Here is a 22576-nt window from a genome sequence, read left to right on the forward strand (position 1 = left end):
TTTTTATTATTATATACTTAAAAAATCAAATACATTACGTATTTTTGATACCATGTAAAAAAGATTATAACAAATCTACTAAGAGATGGAAAAATTATCATTAATTAATATTTGTTTTAGTAAAATAGGTTAGTATAAGGATTACTTTCTACTATTGAAAATTCCAAACAAACAAACAAAAAATGGAACTTTCCACTAATACTTTTACCACTCCAAATTGTTTGACATTATTTCTCCCATTCTAAAGTCAACAAGAGAAAAAGAGGGAAAGAGGATTGATGAATTGAAAGGTCTGAGTAATGAACACTAATTTTGTATGATGATGAGAATAGTAAGAATATGATTACTGAGATGAGAGACTCTAGTGAAGTAGTAGTAGAAACAATCTAGAAATAAATTGTAATCTAACTTAAGAAATTTTACCTCCCTAATTGGTGAAATAATGATTATCAATTATTGTTGATACTAACCACTCAAATGTGTCAATCCATATTTCACTCAAATTATCCATCCCAATCACCAAGAAGAATAATTACAAGTAACTAGATACATAAATTATGTCTAGTTTCTCTTTTAACACATGAATTTCATCATTACTAATAATTTTGCTTATCAAATTTTGGGGATATGGATTTTTTTTATATCACTCTCATAGATGATATTACATTCTCCATTCTTAGGGTTGTGCTTCATATGTAGTTGGATCACATATTTATATTGCAACACAAATTATTAAAAAAGACGGTCTAATTTTAATATTAGAGTAGATCCAATCACCAAATGGATTAAAGTAGTCACTGAATGAAATCAAACTAGTCGCTATTAGGCTAAAACTAGTCGATATTACAACTTGCAAGAATATACTTCTTAGTTCCTTCAATTGATATAATCATGCTCTAAAACAAAACAAAAAGAACACTCGCAAGATGTTTAATGGTGTGGTGTGGCTACGTAATCTTTTTTTTTTTTAAGTGTTGATGGCTTGATGCTTAATGCTGTGGTGTGGCTACGTAATCTTTTATTTTTTTTGAAGTGTTTTTCCTAATGTGTTAATGAAATGATTAAGTAAAATGGAAAATTATTGTTAATTGTTGGTTATCAAACAATAATAGAATTTAATTAAGAAATTTAAAAACTTTGTATTTTAACACAAGAAGATGTAAAGTAGGGGTGTTAATGAGCCTAGCTGGCTCGTAAACTATTCGAGCTCGACTCGAAATTTTCTAGAGTCAAGCATAGTAAAGTTCAATTCGAAAAGTTCGTGAGCAGACTCGAAATATGTTTTAACTATATTATTTTCCTTATTATAAAAATTAGATGAAAAGTTATTATATTTAAATTTTGCACAATACATGTGAGAAAACTCAAATTAAGTGGTCTAAACCTATTTATAGAATATATGTAATATAGTTTTTTGCCTAAGTTTGGTTTTAAGGTAAATTAAATAGAAAACTTAAGTTCAAAAAAGCTCGATACTCGACTTGACTTCGAATAAAATTGTAACGATTCGAGCAATCCCAAGTCCGGTCTCGATTCAGCTCGTTAAAATTCTTATATCTTCTTATTTAGTCTTATAAAAGTCTTTATACATGTATGCATGTGTGATTATTATAACGGTCTATTATAGTTTTACTATTTTACTTTAGTTACTTATCGATTTTGTCTTTTAGCTTTCTTTTGCATTTCAAAGATTCTAACTATTTATTCCAACTCTTCGTAATTATTTATCTCATGGATTTTTCAATAGGTAAAACTTACCACTCACTAATTAATTCTTTTAAAAAGCTTTAGAATATCTTGACTCCTAAACCCCATTTTACTATTTCTCTATTTTGTTCATTTCACTAGCTACTCGTGCCAATTGTTTTCGTGCGAAGATTAAAATTCATTACTTAGCTACCAAATTAGCCTTTTCACGCTCATATTGTACATTGGAATTTGTTAATTTTTTTTGACACTTTGACAGGATGTTTGATTGTCAATATTTTGTACTTCTTCTGTTCTTAAATAAATAAGACACTTTTCTTTTTTACATGAGAGTTTTTACGAAATACCTTTTATTTATTTCAGAACAAATGAAGTAATTGATTTCACTAATAAAAACTCATTTTTGTTAATTACAAAAATTGATAAATACCAATTAAAATTGAATTTAACTAATCGAAATTGATTTTATTAGTCTAGTGTTTTTGTATACAAATATACCAATTTTTACTAATCATAGATGAGTACAGCTACCGATCAAAATTTCATTTCCACTGGATTAAAACTAAAGCTAATTTTTTCCATGAATAATGTCAAAAAGAGTATTAATTCCTCCTGCACTAAACTTCAAATTAATTCCATAGATACCGACCACATAGGACAACATGCCAAAAATTTATTTTTAATAAAATGCTGCTCCGATTAGCGATTAATACTAATAATATTACACTGAAGTTTACAGCTACTTCAAATAGCACTTATATCGTGTCCTTAAGACAAGCTATAAGGCACGTATGTAAACCGCTACTCAGAGATGTAGCGACTTAACTTAAAGTTAACCGCTACTCGCCGAAAATAAAATTTCGTGCACGCCGTCCTACATGGACGGTATCCACAAAATTAATTTGAAGTTCAACGCATAATAGGAATTAATACTCCCTTTGACATTATTCATGGAAAAAATTCACTAATTTTTGCTATTAAACTGATTTATGTTTTATCATTGTTTTTCAATTAAAAGGAACATGACCTAAGTACTTCATATTGGCCAACATGGCCCTTTGTCCCCCTATTTTCTTTTTAAAGACAGCTTTCCAATTCCCCATCAAAATAATAAGGATTAGAAAAAGGACACTCTCTTCCTTTCATCAGAAAATTTATGTTACTCCAGAAAAATGCGAAACACCTGTGCAGAGAAGTTCATACTTCATATAATATTCTTAGGAGGACCCACCTAATTATCAGCTTGTGCAAATTTCCAAACCTCTGAATTCTGATGGGCTGAAAGTAACAGTATCAGAAAAATTGAACAAAAATTGTAGTTAAAGCATGAATCTTTTAAAGGTCACAGAAGAATTTAGATTGATATCAGACTTGGAAATCCACCATTATAAAAATGAACCAATAAGATGTCAATTTGTCAATACTGTTGCAGCGACAAATTTGGCAACTCAGCATCATCTTAACTAACAAAGAATGAACATATTATTGACATAAAGATCTAAGAGAATTATGAAAAGGACTAAACTAAAAGTTGAAAACTTAGATTAGAAGCAAATGTACAAAAAACTCAAATAATGCCTACTCTAATATTGACTTAAATCCTCCCTATCACCTGCAAAATCATCAGATTGGTGTTGCAAATCCTGATTCAAATCAGATTTGTTGCAAAATCTCTATCAGGCTCTCATCTGTTTATTTCTTTCCGACAGTCTTTGCGTCATTTTTGGGGTCCTCCGTGAAACAGTACTCACACAAAGACGGGATGCATCAACCAATCAGTCATTTGCATGAACATGATGAGCTAAAGGTTGATTATTTCAAACAGAAGCTAGCTTAACCCAAAGTTTCTGATTTGATATAATGAGAGACCCCCCAAATTAACTTTCTTTTTCATTTTTAGCTGAACCACAGTAACCAGTAACCACCAAAGCTTCAAAAAGGACTCCCACTTCCTTTTATGGTGGGGTTCCATGCTCTGGTGTGCACACTCAAAGCTAGAAACATTTGAAGATGATATGGAAACCAGCAAAACCAAGTGCAACTCCAGCTAAAAAGACTTATTACTCTTGTTCAATTGCAATGCTTTGCAATCTATGCCTCTGTCCAAATCCAAACAAATATTAACAGCGTATCAGGCCTTAGACAAAGTGAATTTGGCAGTTACCGTGTTTATTTTCTGCTGATAATTTTTACAGCTTCCTTTTCTTCCTCCATGCTATTACTGACTGACCTAAGGAGGCCTTCCAAGTCCAACAGTTTCATCATCCGAAGCTCCAGCTACTAAAAAAAAGACAGAAAAAGAGTTGCTTTAGTTTATTAGCATATGGTCGATTTATTCATAGATTAAAGAGTAAAGGATTAAAGGTAAAACTTCATTTAAGAGACAAACACAGGAAAAGAAGGGAACTAAAGTGCACTGGGGAAGAAAGTCAAAAGCCAAAAAAGGAAACATATGCCTGCATTGAATCAGCAACATAACAATATACATATGCTGACACCCAGTATCACATAAATTATCCAAAGATCAAGAATCATATGTTATCATAAACAAGCCAAACTAAACAAATCATTCAATGAACAACCGGAGGAGAATGGTCAAGCGGAATGAATGTCTAAGCTTGAAATGTGCATGATAAGCGGAAACACTTAATGTATTCAGATAGAATCAAAGAGTCAAGTTCTGACATAAATTAGAAAGGATAAGGGAGAACCATCAATGACAATTAACGGGTGCTCATGTCGTGTTGACACCACCAAATCAAAGGACATAAGTTAAAGCGAAGAGTTCAGAAGTTCTTTGAGTTAGAGATTTGCAATAAACTTAAACTTTTATGGATAAAAAGAGTGTGCAGCAGCACAGGGGCGCAAGTCAAGTAGAGAAACCAGGGTTAAATAAAGTTGTCACAAAAGATAGTCATTCTTTATTGACTTAAGATATCTAAACAAGTACTGCATTAGCAATGGCTGCCTGCTACCAACTCCAAAAATTGTTGTAAACATGCAGATTTCGGCATGTAGAATAATCTAATTCCTGTATTCCTTCCAAGGTATACAAGAAGTCATATAAAACTACCACAAGGTATGATCCTAATAGTTAATTGCAGAACAACTTTAACAGATCAACACCACAAATGACAAGACTGCAAAAACATTGCAACTCACAGGTAAACTGAATGAAGAGTTAAGTTCAAATAATGTAGAGGAGAAATGTAAAACTGTTCCCCTTCAAAAAAATCATTACTCAAATCAACAGAATCAAAAGTTACATCATTCTTCCTGCTCCTTATGAAATCCTCACAAGGAAACTAGTCTTTTCTACATCTAAATGGATTGAAAGTCATAGCCATGTAAGAAACAAATCATAACTCAATTAAGTTTTCTAGAAAAGAAAAATAAATACAAAAATCAAAAGAAAAAATCCTAAAAATGTAGCTCCTTTCACCACAATCCTGGTCGTGTAAGACAAAAATACAAAGGTGGGAAGAGTAGATAAAGTGGCTCAAAGAATTTAATAAATTCTGCTATTAGATATACTTCTAAAAGAAGAAAAAAAGAATAAATAAAAAGATTGCATTGAGGACATATCATGGACCAACAAAAACCTCATTCAAGACATCATCCTCACCAGTTGCAGATGCAAAAAGCTCCTCATCCTTATCTTCATCACTAGTGAAATCCCTTCTCTCAAGCTTAGAATGAGCAGCAATGAAAATCAACTTCTGAGCCCTGTCCATTCCCAACCTCGAGCGACCATGAGCCTGAACCCATTTCGAGAATGACGAGTTGCATTTGAACCCACGAGTCGTGGCATGAAGAAAGATAAGTCTAATAGCCACCTTTGCTAGTGACTTAAATTCAGGAAGATAAGTTTCCCAAACAAGCCTACTGCCATGAGGATTTGCAATTTTCATCTTTCCAGTGTTGGGATCTCTCTGTTTTAACTGTACAGCTTGTGCATAAACAGGATCAAGCCCTTCTGTCCTCCATTTCATTAGTTCCATTAATGCAATGTGTGCTTCCTCCCTCGAAACTAATCTAGTAATAAGCTTGTCCACATCCTTCTCTTGCTCGGGTGTCAGGTATTTGAAGGGTGGAAGGTACTTCCCACTGCTGTCCCTTACCAAATAAAGAGGGTCCAAAATGTAAGCAGCAGCCCAAGCAGGATGGTAGTTTTTCCTGAACCGTCGTTCGATCACCTTCTCAATGAGAGCTTCAGCAATGTGGTACTTAACACACCAATCTTTCACCTTGGTCCTAAGCTCTTCCCACAGGTGCAGGCATTGTCCAACTAAAGGCCTATCAGTTTCAAACTCATGAGCCATTTCCTTCACCAATCTTACCAACGACCGCACTGCTTCCAAGTCATTCCAAAACCCCATATCCCGAATCATTTCCCCAAATTCCCTGGCAATCGGGTCCTCCATTGAGACTATCTTGTATGATTCATCTAAAAGTACCAAATTCAGCACTCGAGCTGAGCTAATTATGTCTTCTATCAATGCATAAACAGGCTCGAAATTCAAAATTTCGTGCTCTTTCATGGGCACTCGAAGTAAACCAGCAAGACCATACTCCCTCAATTGGTACTTGTGGAAGCTATTTCGCACCTGGGTTTTGTTGTTCACAAAGTTCGCAAGCTTAAGGCAATTCTCAGCAACATTCTTAAACAAAGGAAGCTCCCTGTAAAAATCCTTGATCAAACTATTAAAGGCCTGATACTGACAAGAAAGATTAACCATCCATTGATTCTGAGTCTCTAAATTCTTTAATGCTGAGTTCTTAAACTTATCAGCTACAATTCCTACACACTGCTGCAAGGCATTGCCACAGATATCTGCCATTGTCTCCCACAAAACCTCCTCAGCATACTTACAAGGCACCTGACCACCCGTAAAAACCGCCCTGCGATAAACACTAGTACCATTGGGTAAATTGACAGTCAAATTCACCAAATTCTCCTCAAAAGTACCCTTAGGCTTCCACCCATCAGAAGCAATTTGAAAGAACATAGCATCCCTAATTCTAACCTCGGACTCGTTCCTCATCTCATCATACCTAGAATCCAACCTAGACCCACAAACCTCCCTCTTAGAAACCTCAGGAACACCCACTTGATTAAGAAAGGCCTTAAACTTAGGATGCTCAAGGCTTGAAAATGACACAGACCCACATGACTCATACACCCAATCACTCAAATAATCAAGAGCACATTCAACTTGAGACTTGCTTAAAGCAGGCCCAGGTGATGCTTTAGGACTCTTCAATCTCTTTATACTATCCTCAAACATACCTCGAGCATCCGACAAATCATCCCCTCTCCCTCCACCACCACAACCACTTCCTCCACCACCTCCACCACCACTACCCACCAATGCCAATTGTTGATTTTGTTGAACATTACCATGATGATGCTGTGTTGCTTGATGATGAACCACCAATGCACCACCACCTGAAAAACCCATCTCAGACGAATACCTAGACGGGTCAATCACACTAATAGGCGCAACATATGGGGCAACACTCACAGTAGTATTCCCCATAGAACTATTACTATTAGTGTTGGCGTTGGTGTTTGCATTCGGTGTATTCCCACCAACGCCAACACTTACAGTACCACCACCGGAAGACGATGAAGAACTCCTCTTCCGGTGGTTGTACTGCGCCGGCGGCGTAACAGCCACCACCGGCGTAACATTAGTATTCGTACTAACTGCATGTCCACCACCAGACGAAAGACACTGAGATTGAGATTGCGACTCAATACTAGGTAGTTGAGGTGGTGGTGGTGGTGGTGGAGAAACAGATGACAAAGGTGTAGGAGTAGTTGTAGGAGAACTAAAATTAGGACAAGTACCCCTTTTAAGATGTTCAGAAGCAGTTCTAGATGGATTAGAAGCACTAAACATAGTATCACACAAACAACACTTTAACTTCACTGCCTTTGGTAAACCATTGTCGGCGTTATGAACCAACAACGGCTCTAAATGAGCCCAATACCACGCACCTTTACCTCGTACTGCTTTGTTCCTAACCATCACTAAACCTTCGTACCTCTTATGTACGGCCTTCGCCGTCGCTTCTTCCCCCATAACTTCCCCTGTCGCCGACATTCCCTCCGACAAAACTTTACAAAATGGGGGATTGTTACTTTGTTTAAGGATGTTTGTTTTCTGGGTTTGTTGTTTGTTGTTCAGATAGACAAATTTAGCCGGAAAATACCGTTGGTTTTCGCCGGAGTTTGTTTTTCCGGCGATTTTCCATGTTAAGAGGAGAGAGAGAAATAAAAGGAAAGGAGAATTGAATGATCTGGAAAAGTCAGTGATTTTCGTTTGAAAGGTGGGTTTGTTACAGCAAATTTTTTGGCGAAGTTGTTTCGCAGTGAGTGATGGTTAATTAGAGAGGAGAGAGAAAATGGGAAGGGAGAGAGATAAATGAGGAGGAAATGACTAATAACTAATATGAGAGTGTGTGTATGTGTGTGTGGCTTTTCTCAAATCCTTTATTATTTGTTTTTGTTGTATGATTTTTACACGCGCTTTGTTTTTGCGAGTGTGGTTGTTTTGTTAATTGTATTCATTTAATCAATGTATCCCCAAAGTCCAACGTACGATATCACTACACGACACCAATCCGTACACTCACTTCGTTAGAAGTATGGTATTCACGCGCTATGGTAAAAATAGAAATTTGATTTATTTTAAGTCCAATTTTGTTAGTTTTTTACCGTATTTTTTTCCGCTAATTTTTTTTAGTATAATTTTGTAGATGAGATTCGATTAATGTAACTTTTGTTTTTTCTATTTATTTTGAGTAGTTATTGAGGTGTTAGTGCAAATGAAGTGTTTGAGAATTATGTGGATGTCGTTCATCATACATCCAAGTGTACCATGTACGTGTTAGTATAGTGTATTTAAGTTTAATTTTTGCCATTTAAAGCTATTTTTTATTTAGTACATTTTGATTATTTGGATTATTTAAAATGAGAGCAAAAAAAAAATAGTCTTGGGGTGTACCATGCGTCATGCTCACGATAGACTTTGGTGTATAATAATTTTTTAGAATTATTTGACTGGTTATGTGAGTTATGAGAGAAATTAAAATTTTAGAAAGAAAAATTATGCACATCAAAAATAAAGTGACTAATTTTTTTGTAAATTAGAGAGATCACATCGCAAAAAGAAGAGTGAAGAGAAAAAACATGAGGTAATATTATTTTCTTATAATATAGTTGAAAACAGTTTTTAAAAGTATTATGTTTTAATACGGAGTACTTCTTTCGTAGCAGCATTTACAACATTTGATAATTTCCTGTTACTCATAACGTTACTGTTACATAGTACTAGACTAGTAAATATACTGTTATCCTTCAACAGGTTCTTCAATGAACACTTGTGCAACTATGTCTTAGTTAGATAATTCCGCACCAAAGCTTCGTTCCCGAACTTGCAAAAAAGGGACCCACCCTGGAGGTATGGTGGTGGCTCCCCCTCCAAAGCTTAAGTCAGATTATCAAGAGAGAGAAGGAAAAGTAGAGAAAGTGAGAGAGAGTTTTCACAGAGTAATAGTACACACTGCTTCAAAAGGTACCTTTATCCTGATTTTAAGGAATATTTATAGTGTTTGGGGTCCGATTGATGTACTTTGAGGTCACTCTAATTTAAGGGCATCTGATTGGCTAGACAATCAGAGCTCGACACATGGCGGGCGATGATTAGGAAGTGAATATCAACCAATCATATGCAGTCGTTTTTTGAGATTTGAGCCCAGATATTCTGATAGGCCAAAAAGGTGGATTGATACTTTTCCTTAGTGAAAATCAGTACTTCAACCATCCCTTTTTCTCTGTACGTCTTTTTGAATAGGAGACACGTGAATGCTCCATATGGATCCACGTGTTCCTTAGAGAGCCATTAATTTCCAGACTACAACAATTACAATTTTAGCAATATGTTATCTATTTCTTTCTTTTCATACATAAGATTGTCTTTTTATTTTTATCTATCTCTCTTCTGCTTGGTCCTTGTGCAAATTCGGATGCTACAAGTAAAAAAAACACAAAGACTATGTATTTCATTAGAAAGAGTGTAAAAAACAAATAAATCAATTTTTTTAGACGGGAGGAGGGTAGTAGGAGTACTAAAGGTTGAAAATTCTACAAGTATTTTTATGGGTTGGTATTGCTGGGGTCATGGTAAAAGAGAGGGTCCCCCAAGATAATGGAGGAAGAGGAAGAAGGGAGGGAAGGTCCAAATATTATAATACTTTTTTATATAAAAAGAGATTTTTATCTTTCTTTTTCAAATGTGGGATCCCTCCATAGTTCTTGTTTGTTTCTACCTTTTTGGTTTTATTTTTAAAAAGGATATTTGTGTATAAAAATACACCCTTTTTGAGGCTACTAATAATATAATATAATGATTTTATGATATATAGAAGATTTTTCTTCGGCAAGCAAATTTGGCTTTCCCTTTGAGCTTTGCCCTTGTTATTCATGTGGTCATATTCAATAGGTAAGAAGGTATAATATAAAAGGGGTAACCTAGGAATTTAATGTGATCCCACCAATATTTGTTGGGGTTGTGTGTGTGTTTTGACCAATTAGGCTCAAGGAGCTATTATAGTTTTTATTTCTTTGTTTGTGTTTGAATAAGTTTTTACCAAATCTATATGAAAATCCAACCTTGGGTTTTCAAAAGCCTCTAGAGTAGGTAACATACATAGATTTGGCAAACTATAACCTATAATGCTCTTTTGCACCTGTTCAACCTCTATCGTTCATTACATTTACAACATAATAATCATTTATGTGAGAGGCAACTAGGATGGGGGATGGGTGGCAAGTAAGGATTAATACTTACTCCCTCCGTCTTTTTTTATTTGCTACAAGCACTTTTTCACAAAGATCAAGGAGGGAGTGGGGACCATTGACATATATGGAATTAACAAAAAAGCAAATAGGTAAATTGTGGGACCTATGTATTATATATGGAAACATTTACAAAATCAAGAAGGGAGTGATGACAAATTTGTAAATAAAGTGTGGGACCTATGTACTATATATGAAAATATTTGCAAATGTAGCAAATAAATTGAAATACCCCTAAATGGCAAAATGTAGCAAATAAAAAAAGACGGAGGGAGTATTAGATTCCAAACTTCATTTTGTCTATGTTTCTTAACATTCTCTATCAAGTCATTCAAAGTTTTATTGTTGAGGTCAAATCATAATTAAGGTTAGGGCTTTAGAGATCAACGAGATTTTTACCTGGACAATTTTGCCAATCGGGTTGAATTTGCAAAAGGAGGAGTCGGAACTTGGATTTAGTAGAAACTGGTTTATGTTCAGAGTACCTAGTCAATTTGCCAATATTTTTGCCCATTATAATTTGGAAGATTTGACATGACTTAATGACTCCAACTTTCATCCATTCGATCACAATAATCTCATTTTGTTTGAGAGACCTTTTTCAAAATAATCCAAATTCAAATTTCTTGCCTTGGATGATTTATCATATATAAAAGAAAATACCAAGAATGTTTTGGTCTAGTATTTAAGATTGAGCTGCTATGAACAATAGATCACAGTTTCGAATCCCCCTCCCCTTCTTTATACTGCATTTGTGGCTCATATGGATCATATATATATATATATATATATATATATAAGAAAATAAACAATTCAAATTATCATAAGAAGGTACCCCAAATTTGGTATATTTCAAAATAATCCAAAATAAAGTTAAGATTATTTTGAAAAATGAGTGAAAGTTGAGATTATTTATGCCATTAATTTTCTATTTTGTTATTGGTAAAGCATTTAAAATAAAATTGTTATCTCTTATTATTCATGATATCAAGTGATTTACGTGGTAGTGTTAGTTTTTATTATTTCACATTAATGTATATCACATTTATTTATAATAATACTAAATTAATGACCAAATGCTTGGATGTGAAATCATATCTATTGGGTATCGTATTTCAGAACCGAATACATCAAGTATCCATTGGATGACGGGTTTGAAAAACTAAAAATTTAACTAATTGCAAAGATCATATTTTTAGTTCCGGACTCTGCAAATATTTGTTGGTTTCGTGTCCAAAATTAGTACATTGTATCATTCTCTCCCCTAATTAAGTTCACAATCGTAATTTAGAGGGATGCCTTTATCAATGTTGGATCAAATCCATTGTAGTTTGAAGTAGATTTGAACTAGGCCAATAATCTAAAATCCTAAGTCCAAAATGTTCGCTTATGCAATCAATCTATAAAAATGATAACATTTTAGAGGGTCATCATCTAATATCTTGATAAAGGATTGCATTCTTGTCCTACGAATTATTATTCTAGTGTTCTCATATGAAAAATGTTTTCGCCTAAAACTTTATTCTATATATACATGGTACTTATAGTTTGTGCAATGATGTTATCATTTTCTGTCATCTCAAATTGTTTGCTTTAGAAAAGAACGAGTCGAGATAAATTTGAACTAGAATGAGTCTCAAATTTTTTAGTACCAAATTTTTTAGACTAAAATAAATCCATCTAATTTACGTCCCCAATCTTGAGTTGGGGTTTTTTTTTTTTAGAATCTTAGACTCTTAGAGGTTAAGAAGGAGACATTGAAGAGTTTTTTTTGGAGGTGTGATATGGTATTGTACGGAATCATCTAGACATACTAATAATCCCTGAAAAAGACCAACAATGAGAGCTGAATGAGGCTGATCTTGCATGAAGGGGAAGAGGGTAGGTTATAATAATCCATGAACGGATGGGACAGGGACTTGTTATGCATGAAGGGAGGGGGTTGATCTTGCATGAGGGGCAAGGAGAAGGGTTAGGTGGTGGTTAATGCATTAAAGTTTTGGAGTAGAGGTAATCCGTAATTATGCCAGGCTTTGGCAAAAAAAAAGTGTGGCCAAAGGCTCGGGTCGAAATATCCGAGCCAAAATCGTTAATTTGAGTCGGTAAAAAATTAGTCTAATTTTGCATATTTAAGCCGCATGTGGTCCGGTATTTTGCTTAAAAAAATCTGACCGGATCGGGTCCAATTGTAGGCCGCAAACTCGTGATCAATAGTTGCCCCTTTCGGGCCGGACCAGTTTGGGCCCATGTTAATCACTTCTATTTTGGAGCTAAACAGGGTTGCACTAGTTGCTAGGTAAGGAATAACATTGCACCTTTAAAATCCCCAAATATATTAATGACCACACTAATATATTAAAAGGCGTTCCTAAACAAGGAACGGTGTCACATGACAGTCTTCATTAGGATCTTTTAGTCCATATAATTCACATATAATAAAAAAAATTAAAAAAATGATTTGTATACGATTTGATCCCGTGACTTCAAGCTCATATATTAAATTCTTAACCGCTAAATCAAGTCAAATTCAATATTGTCATTTGAAAGCAAAATATTAATAAATGAATAACGTCATTACGCAAGACATAACTCACACCTAAAAACTATAAATTATGAAATCACTTCATACTCTTTAGAATAATCACAAAATATAACCATTAAACTCGTAATTTAACAATTAACTAGTATTTGGGTCCAGGCGTTACCCCGGGTTGGTATTGTGTTTCCAAACTTGATATGCATTTTTTTCATTCCCATTAAAATATATTAAGGAAAACTCAACATTTAAAAGGTACAAATATAATAATGTGGATACTAACGCGTGATTAAAAGTTGGTTGAGATGGTAACTATGTCATGTATAATAGTCGGAAATCACTTCATACTCTTTAGAATAATCACAAAATATAACCATTAAACTCGTAATTTAACAATTAACTAGTATTTGGGTCTGGGCGTTACCCCGGGTTGGTATTGTGTTTCCGAACTTGATATGCATTTTTTTCATTCCCATTAAAATATATTAAGGAAAACTCAACATTTAAAAGGTACAAATATAATAATGTGGATACTAACGCGTGATTAAAAGTTGGTTGAGATGGTAATTATGTCATGTATAATAGTAATAGGTCATGAGTTCAAATCTTGTTGCAAGTAGATTTAACCCTTAATATCTCTTATTTCGTTTAATTAAAAATTTTAAAGATTATAAAAATTTGATATTATGTACACATCGAGACGAATCTAACAAGACCACGCATGACTATATTTTCACTTATAAAATAATCAAAATATTTGGTCAAAGTTAGTGGCTTCATTCCTAAAGCAACAATGTAACAAATAAAAGTACCAATTAGGGTTGGCGTAAGTACCAACCGATGCTGCCCTTTGAGGTACCCATGCAAAGTCTCGCAGGACATTAGCCCACTCGTCGAAGGCGTCATGACTTATGTACATATCGGGCAATTATAATGGAGTAACAGAGGTGCCACGTAGCGTGTATACATTATAAATTTATCGCGCACACCTTTTAATATATTTGTATAGATAAAAGTACCAACTGGGGTTGACGTGAGTGGTTAATAGTCTCTCACTCTTTACTCCTTAACCAAGGTCTCAGGTTCAAGCTTTGGGTATGAAAAAGATCCTAGTTGGGAGGAATACGATCCTTTGAGGTACCGATGTAAAATCCTACAGGAGATTAATCCACCCGTCGAAGGCGGTGGGAACTCCTCGTAGTAGTAAAAAAAAAATTAATAGAAGTATTCATTCTCTCATAAGAACAGGCCGAGTCGCTGACCCAGCACAAACTCGACACTTCGCGCGCAACAGCACCCGCTAATCAGCAGAACCACCGAATTTGCATTTGGCAGCTTCTGTTTCTCCATTGTAGCTGAGTAATATACTTGCTCAACTTTCGAGGTTCTTCTTCTCTCCTTCTGTCTTCTTTATTCTTCAATTCACCGTTTTATTCGACCTAATTTGCTTCAATCGTTTCATTACCGAATTTCTTGCTCTATCTTTCTTTATTTCGGAATTTCATTCACTCTTATAAACCCTAATTGCTCTTATTGTCGTACTTTTTCTTTAATCAACTGCATTTCGCAAGACTTGATTTGCTTAGACACAATAATATATCGCGGTATGTTTTTCTTTCTTTGTTTTTGGACCTAATTTATCACAATCTTATTTGTGTATTTTGTCTTTAATTTAAAGAATGATGCTAGTAATGATTGTAGCATTTGTAGCATTGGAATTAATTAATAAGTCAACGAGATTAGAACAATTTGTATGAGTTCTTAGTATAAATCGGTTCAATCTTGAGTGTTTCAATAGCTTGTTTTGATGTTCTGGAAGTATGGAACTTATTTTGACCGAATGCGGAGAGGAATTAGGATTTGGTCATCATGTTGGAGAATTCTACTTCAATTTGATTCTTATAGTGGTACTCGATTTGATGTGAAATTGCTGGTGATTTAGCTTATCGATAATGTAGATCATTGCTTGTTATAGTAGCAACTAGCAATATTAAGACATTATTTCAGTTATGGGCTGGCTTGGCGTTACTGACTGTTTTTTTTTTTGAAAAAGAAATGTTTCCAATTCGTATAAGGTCATAGTTCAGAGGACTTGAATTGTGCAATTTTGTTGTAAAATAAGTTGGCCTACATAGTGGTACATGGTCTTATTTATCCATCCTCTTCTATCAAGTGGTACATGTTCTTATAATCCTAATATCTTCATGTAGTTTCTAACACCCTCCATCCAAGTCATTTCTAGCCTCCCCCGACTTCTATCTCCAATGGGCGAATCCTTTCCATCTCATTACTACCATTACACTCCATCTCTGTTCTGCTTCGACTCAACCAAAACCCTTAACTCCATCCTTGCTCTCATCTACAATACAATATGATCTGCAAAAACATATGCCAATGTATCTCATACTTGATAGGTCGTGTTAATTTATCCAACCGTGAAGACTCAATGGAAATCCTAGATATAGCCCTATTATAATAGAGATATCTTCGAAGACCCCTCATCATACTACCTCTGTTTTTTTTCATTGCAATATTTGATTATTTAAATACACTCACCAAAAAGTCAAATGTTGCAACTAAAAAAAGAAACAGAGGAAGTATCATGTCCTGACATAACATGTTAAAAGAGACAATATAATTACAAGGCATACCCTTTGTGGACATTGACCTCCGAAGCATGTCCCTCGGGATATATCATAAGCCATTCTCGATAGATCCTTCTTCCTTGTCCAATAACATTCTATCATATACTTCATCCGTTTCGAAATACTTAATACCGTTTGACTTCTATGATCATATTTTATGATTTCTACTTGAGGAAACATTAATCATGTTAAATCTTGTTATATTTGTGTCGACATATACTTTCAAATTTCTCATTTTATATAATTATTAGTTATAAGGAATTAGAGATGTAAGTGATCAAAGTTATGCATTGGTAGATGTGTCAGAAGAAGTGTGTTAAATATTTAGAAATAGAGGAAGTATCTCATAAGATAATGACCTCTATAGTGGACCTTCCTGGTATATATTCAATGGGTTCTCTGAAATGCTTGTACATTTCCTTAATTGATATTCTGTTATTCTCCCACATTTTATAGAATGACTCAAAGTTTGGTCCCCTAGTCTTAGGACATCTCCCTTTGTTTATGTAAATTGGTAACAAGATGCTTTTTCTCCAATCTTCTGTGTATTCCTTTTGTCCTTTTTGTCCTTAAAATTCTGTTGAATAGGCCTAGTAACCAATCAATACCAATCTTCCTTGGGCATCTTCAAATTTCTACAGAAATACCATCTTGGCCAACTGCTTTCTTCAGTCTCATTCTCTTTAATTGCAGATCTACCTCTATCTTCAGAATTCTTCGCGTATACTCTCGCTCCTTAATGGAGATAATTCCCATGACACTCATTTGGCTTCCATTAAATAACTCGTCAAAGTATTATCTCCATCCGTCTTTAATCTCTCTATACTAGACTTCCATCCTTTGGTCTATTACATCTGTATGTATGTATGTACATGTTGTATCATGTTTGGGTGACAATGATCTTTTGGCATTTCAGCAATATTTCTGTAGCACTTCAAAGTCACCTTTTGTTCTGGACGCTGTTGGCTTTTGATGCCAACTTGCCAAGTCCTGATGAGATAACAGAAAGGAACTGCACATAAAATAAAAAGCCGATAAAATCCACGCTGTTCTGTGCTTCCACTAGTTTAAATTTAAGCTCCTTTCTTCATGCATCCTTTTTCCTAACTTTTTTTTTCAGTGAAACTCAAAGAAGACAGACCTTGATTATAGAGTGAAATCACGGTTACTCTACAGCCTTCTTTTTCAAAACTGTAGGTATACGAGTCATTGATTATGTAAGAATATTTCATTATTAACTAGTAGCAGTTCTCAGCAGGAATAGAACAGGTGAACAATTAGGAGCAAGAATACTCTTGTTTTTTTTTGTGCTATATATGATAAGTGATGTTTCTTATGTATGTTGTGACAACTTGTGCAAGAGGAGATTTTGTTTGGTGAAACATTCTCTCTATTTTGTGTCATTGGTGATAGCATTGTTACAATGCATACTTTTGAGAGGAGGAGTTTCTATGTAATCCTATAAAAGGTAGGGTTTGCTTCTCTTATGTACTCCGTCCATTTCACAAAAATAGATATACTTTGATTTTAAATGCTTGCTTATGTAAAACTTTGAGCATAAATATCTCTAATTTTGTATATGTAAATATTAGAGTTTTTTGCGGGGATATACCAGGGTAATAGATCATTTTGTGGGGATACACCTCACTAATTTTTTTTTGGTGATATACCAACTTAAATTTAAGTTTTGTTAAAATGTACCAAAAACACTATTTTTGGCGAGAAAGTCAAATTTTCGGCCTTTGAATTGCTTAGTTAATCTTTTTATAGTGCATATTCAATTGCTTTCATTACATTCATTTCCGTCCAACTTACACACTGTCATTGGTATATCTCTACAAAAAAAAATTTAGTGAGGTATATCCCCATAAAATACCCTATTATCCTGGTATATCCCCGCGAAAAAACTTTAAATATTATATAAAATTGATATTTCAAAAATACATATTGAGACATATCAAATAAGATCCCACATTATTATATTCTTCCTTATGTATAAAGATTAAAGCACAAACGATAATCAAAGTGGTGAATGTGAATATTGCAAAAATACTAAATACAACTGATTTTATGCAATGGAGGGAGTATTTGGATTCTAGTTGTTTTTCTTTTCTTTTTCAATGCTTTGCAATCTCAAAATTAGAAGTGGAGGACATGCACGAGTGCTTAAAAAGGACTTGTATATATTTTCTTGTTGACATGATTTTCAGTTAAACTGAGTATGGAAATTATCAACAGTATATGATCGTAAGCACTTATTAATATTTTCGCTTTCAACCAGATGGCTATCTTGCAGCTATCTATTTAAGTTTGATAGTCAAATTTCAGATTGTTCAAATTTTAGAAAGCAGCGCAAAAATGCTATTGAGTATTCACACATGCAATTCTGCTTATCAGAGCTACTGTTTCTTACTGGCATTGCTGATACAATAATCATGGACATACATCTTCTTTTCATTATCTTCTGTTCAATATAATGACCTACATATCATGAGCCATGACTAGTGTTCTAGCATACTTATAATTTCCATCTTATGCCTATATATATTTGTTAATGCAGGAATGAGTATACTGTTGTTGCACAATTATCTTTTGTAAGGATGGATGTCAAAATAGACCCTACTCTGGAAACAAACGTGCATGATGGAGGCAGCCTAGAGACTGACTTGGGTTCTGCTACCAGAAAAGATGGAGATAGAGCATACAGAGACCATGCTGCTTATGATAAATCACCTTTGCCACATAATTTGTTTGTTAAAGCTGTAGATCAAGGATCGAAACATGAATCCTCAGTGCCTGACAACCTGGAATATAGAACAACAAATGATCTTACTGATGTGGACACAAACATGGAGGAAGTCCAAGAAGTGCAAGAACAGGCTGTCAATACTGAAGTAGTTGAGTCACTAGAAGAACAAGACGTTGATCAGGAGTTAATTTCTGATTCAGTAAATCCTCGGAACAAGGAAGAAGTGAAGGCCTTGGAACCTGAAAGCTTGATGGAAGATCACCGTGTTAGATATCAACTACCACCTGAAAATGAGGTTAAGTTTGCAGTCTTTGATTTGGTTTGGGGCAAGGTAAAGAGCCATCCTTGGTGGCCTGGTCAAATATTTCATCCTTCTGATTCCTCAGAGAAGGCTATGAAATATTACAAAAAAGATTGCTATTTGGTGGCATATTTTGGAGACCGGACATTTGCGTGGAATGAAGCTTCAGTACTTAAGCCGTTCAGGAATCACTTCCCTCAGGCAGAGAGGCTAAACAAGTCAGAAGCATTCCGAAATGCCGTGAGTTGTGCTTTGGAAGAGCTTGCCAGAAGGGTGGAATTGGGGCTGGCCTGTTCTTGTATGTCTGAAGAAGCCTATGGCAAGATCAAATATCAGATAGTTGAAAACTCTGGGATAAGGGAAGAGTCAAGTAAGAGGGAAGGAGTAGATAGGTCTACAGTATTGGATTATTTTCAACCTGATAAACTCAGCGAGTATGTAAGAGCACTAGCATTTTTTCCAACTAGTGGTGCTGATCGGCTTGAGCTTGAAATAGCGAAAGCTCAGCTATTAGCTTTTAGTCAACTGAGAGGTTATGATGCATTACCCGACTTCGAGTATTATGAGGGGTTGGTAGAATATGATGCTCATGCACTTCCTGGTTATCAGAGGATGTCAGGTGAGTTTGAACATGCAGATTCTGTGGCAAAAGTTAATGCCAAGAAAGGCCCTCGTAAACGCAAACACAATTTGAAAGACATTGTGTGCCCAAGGAGAAAACAGAAAAATATGACAGAATCAACGAATGAGGCGATGTATTACCCTGATGGTGAATTTGATTCACATGAGGAAGATGATATTACTTTGACTTCCCCTATTGTCAGCGCTAAGCGTAAAGCTTCTGAGTTCCTTTCAGATGATTTCACAGCTCCGAGAAGCACAAAAAATATTTCTGTAGCTAAGTTTTCACATACAGCAACCCCGAATCCTCAGCAATCCTTTAAAGTTGGTGATTGTATTCGCAGAGTTGCAAGCCAGCTGACAAGATCGTCCATAGATGTCAAAGGCGGCAGCGTTAAAAGTAACAAGCAATTAAGGGATGGTGCTGATGAAATGTTAGAACCTCCTAATGACTGTCTGACTGATAGCGCATCAATATCATTAAAACAATCCTCTTTGAATGAGATGCTTTCACAGCTTCACTTATCTGGTCGAGATCCAATGAAAGGATACAGCTTCTTGGGTGACATTATAAGCTTTTTCTCTGAATATAGAAATTTAGCTGTCACAACTCAGCTGCAAAGGTTGCGCAAAGCACCTGGCAGAAAAATCAAGTCTTCTGTTCCTGTTGTTGGGTCCCCTGAGACTTTTGAATTTGATGATAGAAATGACTCATATTGGACGGACATGGTTGTCCAAGATAATGCTGTAGTTAAACAAGCTAGACCTGGTCGTAAGAAAAAGGATGAACATGTCGTCTCTGGTGATCATGAGGAGCTTCTTACTCGTAATCCTAGGAAGTATTCAAAGAAGCAGAACTCTCATGGTATTCATGTTGCAGTTCCTGAGATGCCTAATGAGGTCGAGAAGAAGCTAGACCTGCCAACAGAGCTCATGCTGAAATTTGGTGAGGTGGGTTCTGTACCTTCAGAGATGAATTTGAATAAAATATTCAGGCGTTTTGGGCCTCTGAAGGAATCAGAAACAGAAGTAGATGTGCACAGCAGTCGTGCTAGAGTGGTATTTAAGAAACGTTCTGATGCTGAGGTTGCTTATAGTAGTGCTGCAATGTTTAACATTTTTGGGTCAACAGCAGTCAACTATCAGCTTAAGCACACACCTCTTGTTCCCTTCAGAAGTTTACTAGCAATAACCAATGGAAAAGAGGAAACAACTTGATGTCCTGTGAGTCCATTTTTATAAAAGAGATTTAGGCACGAGCATGAGCTCTGACCCTCTCGCTTCCCCACTACTTAGTAAAAGAAAATAAATCAATTTTATGGCTTCAATTTCTCAATTGGTGTTGAGCATATTTTATTTTTTCAGTGTTGCCAGAATTTTAGGTCATTGCTGGAGAAGAGCAGTTGGTGCTCTGTGAACTGACGACAGTATGGAACTGATAAATATCAGGATGGCTGACGAAGAAGGTAATAAGGCATTCATCCGGTTGTCTGCATTTTGCTTCCTGTTGTCCCTTACTATTTTGTATTTTCAAGGATGGTATTCATGTTTCCTTTCCTTGAAGTTCTAGCTAAAGTACAACATGACAACTGCCAGTGAATGTATAGGATCCAGTCAACTCAACAAAGCATGTGGTTATGACTTATGACTGCAGTTTATTGGATCCACTTGCATGTTTGTCTTGCTCCCAAGAGAGCTCTTTTATGACTATATCTGAATAGAGCTTATCTAGCCATGGCCTAATGGGTGACATGTTCTTCCAGGAAGCACCATCATAAGGCTAGTGGAAGCACACCAGTTATACGTCTGCTACCCTGAAATGTATTGAACCTTTTACTCTCCCAATCTAAACTGTGGATCTTTGGGAGTAGCATGTGAACAAATTGCCATCCGGGGTCCGAGCACCAAAGATTTCTGTTTAGAGTCACTCCCTTGGTGAGTATAAGATGTGTGGCAATCGCTGTTCTTCCTAGCTCTACTTTTTGGAATCTCTTGAAATGACCTATTAATACCTTTCACTGAAATGTCCAGATGCCATCTTTGAACATACCTGTACATTGCTGTACATTCAACATCTTTGCTGCACTTTGCAATGTGATTTTGCAAATCATGTGATCATATTTGCCAATGATTTCGCAAGCATGGAAGCGTCTAAACACTCGTTGCATAAAAGTTGCCTTTGTTGTTCTCGAAGCAATTCTTTGAGCTCCTAGATGCTGTATAGACCATTCTTTGATTTTATTATTTTGCAAGTTATTACTTCATGTCTATTATACGAGTGTTCTGTTACTAGGTTCATGTTATATGGGAAGTCAATCTGCATTAGAAAAGATTTAGTTTCAAAACTTAGATCTTTCATACTGATGGTTGTGTGACATAACAGTGAAGGCCTCTCTACTTTGAAGGATGTAGTCATTGAACTTCACTTACAACAAGATTGAAGCCATGGGATTTGGAGTTCTTATCAAGTATGATTTTAGTTAATTTATTTTGATTGCACAGTTTGTGTTTATGCTGTAAATCTATGTTTTTTTAGATCTAATAATATCATAGATGCAATGGAGCATTATATTAATGATAATCCTTTCGTTCCATAAAGCTCCTTTTAAATAATGCTGCAATAGAAACCAAGACAATGAGAAGATAGTGTGCGAAAGTGAGTCATTTTTGTTTTCAGAAAAGGAGAATATGATTTTGAGATAGTGTGGGATAAGCAAGTTCTACAAGTGTATTAGTAAGGTAGGATGAAAAGGGAACAAACATCTATTAAACAAGAAAGAAATTTATGTAACTAACTAAAACAAAAGGCTGGAAGATTCTCATGAAGAGGTATTAGTTTTGAACTTCTTAGTAAAGGAAAGGTACATAATAAAGACCAAGTAGTACTTGGTCTAGTGGTAAGGAGAGCACCCTTCCAAACCTCAAGGTTGGGGGGTTCAATCTCCATTAGAGGCACTTTGAGGGTAGGGATTTCCTTTATCCTTCCCCTTACTCTCAAAGTATTTGGCCCATTAAGACTCGAGTGGGGTTCAGACCACTTCTTACAAAAAAAAAAAAACATAATAAAGAAAAAAAGTTAAAAATTTCAACTTATCTTATTGTATTACTATTTACTTTTTTTAAAAAAAATAACTATTTATACTATAAGTAG

General features: G+C 35.2%; 2 protein-coding genes across 5 annotated transcripts; one reads left to right on the forward strand and one right to left on the reverse strand.

Moving 5' to 3' along the window:
- Positions 1–3066: 3066 nt before the first annotated feature.
- Positions 3067–8178, reverse strand: LOC104892419 (hypothetical protein). 3 transcript variants are annotated; one of them, XM_057394917.1, is made up of 2 exons: positions 5333–8178; positions 3067–3984 (listed from the first exon to the last, which is right to left on the reverse strand). In XM_057394917.1, the coding sequence occupies exons 1-2, from the start codon at positions 7815–7817 to the stop codon at positions 3938–3940; spliced, it is 2532 nt and encodes an 843-aa protein (XP_057250900.1). In that variant the 5' UTR covers positions 7818–8178; the 3' UTR covers positions 3067–3937. The 3 variants fall into 3 exon arrangements, with proteins under 3 accessions (XP_057250900.1, XP_010676647.1, XP_048501049.1); XM_010678345.3 differs by having other exon boundaries at positions 3067–3987; XM_048645092.1 differs by having other exon boundaries at positions 3067–3987; positions 5310–8178.
- A 6163-nt stretch (positions 8179–14341) lies between these two features.
- On the forward strand, positions 14342–22006 carry LOC104892420 (hypothetical protein). 2 transcript variants are annotated; one of them, XM_010678347.3, is made up of 5 exons: positions 14342–14493; positions 18315–20649; positions 20791–20891; positions 21189–21360; positions 21457–22006. In XM_010678347.3, exon 2 carries the CDS (start codon positions 18355–18357, stop codon positions 20641–20643), a length of 2289 nt encoding a protein of 762 aa, XP_010676649.1. In that variant the 5' UTR covers positions 14342–14493; positions 18315–18354; the 3' UTR covers positions 20644–20649; positions 20791–20891; positions 21189–21360; positions 21457–22006. The 2 variants fall into 2 exon arrangements, with proteins under 2 accessions (XP_010676649.1, XP_048501047.1); XM_048645090.2 differs by lacking the exon at positions 14342–14493 and adding an exon at positions 14505–14713.
- The last annotated feature ends 570 nt before the right edge of the window (positions 22007–22576 follow it).

This window comes from Beta vulgaris, chromosome 5 (genome assembly GCF_026745355.1).
Source record: "Beta vulgaris subsp. vulgaris cultivar EL10 chromosome 5, EL10.2, whole genome shotgun sequence".
NCBI lineage: Eukaryota > Viridiplantae > Streptophyta > Magnoliopsida > Caryophyllales > Amaranthaceae > Beta > Beta vulgaris.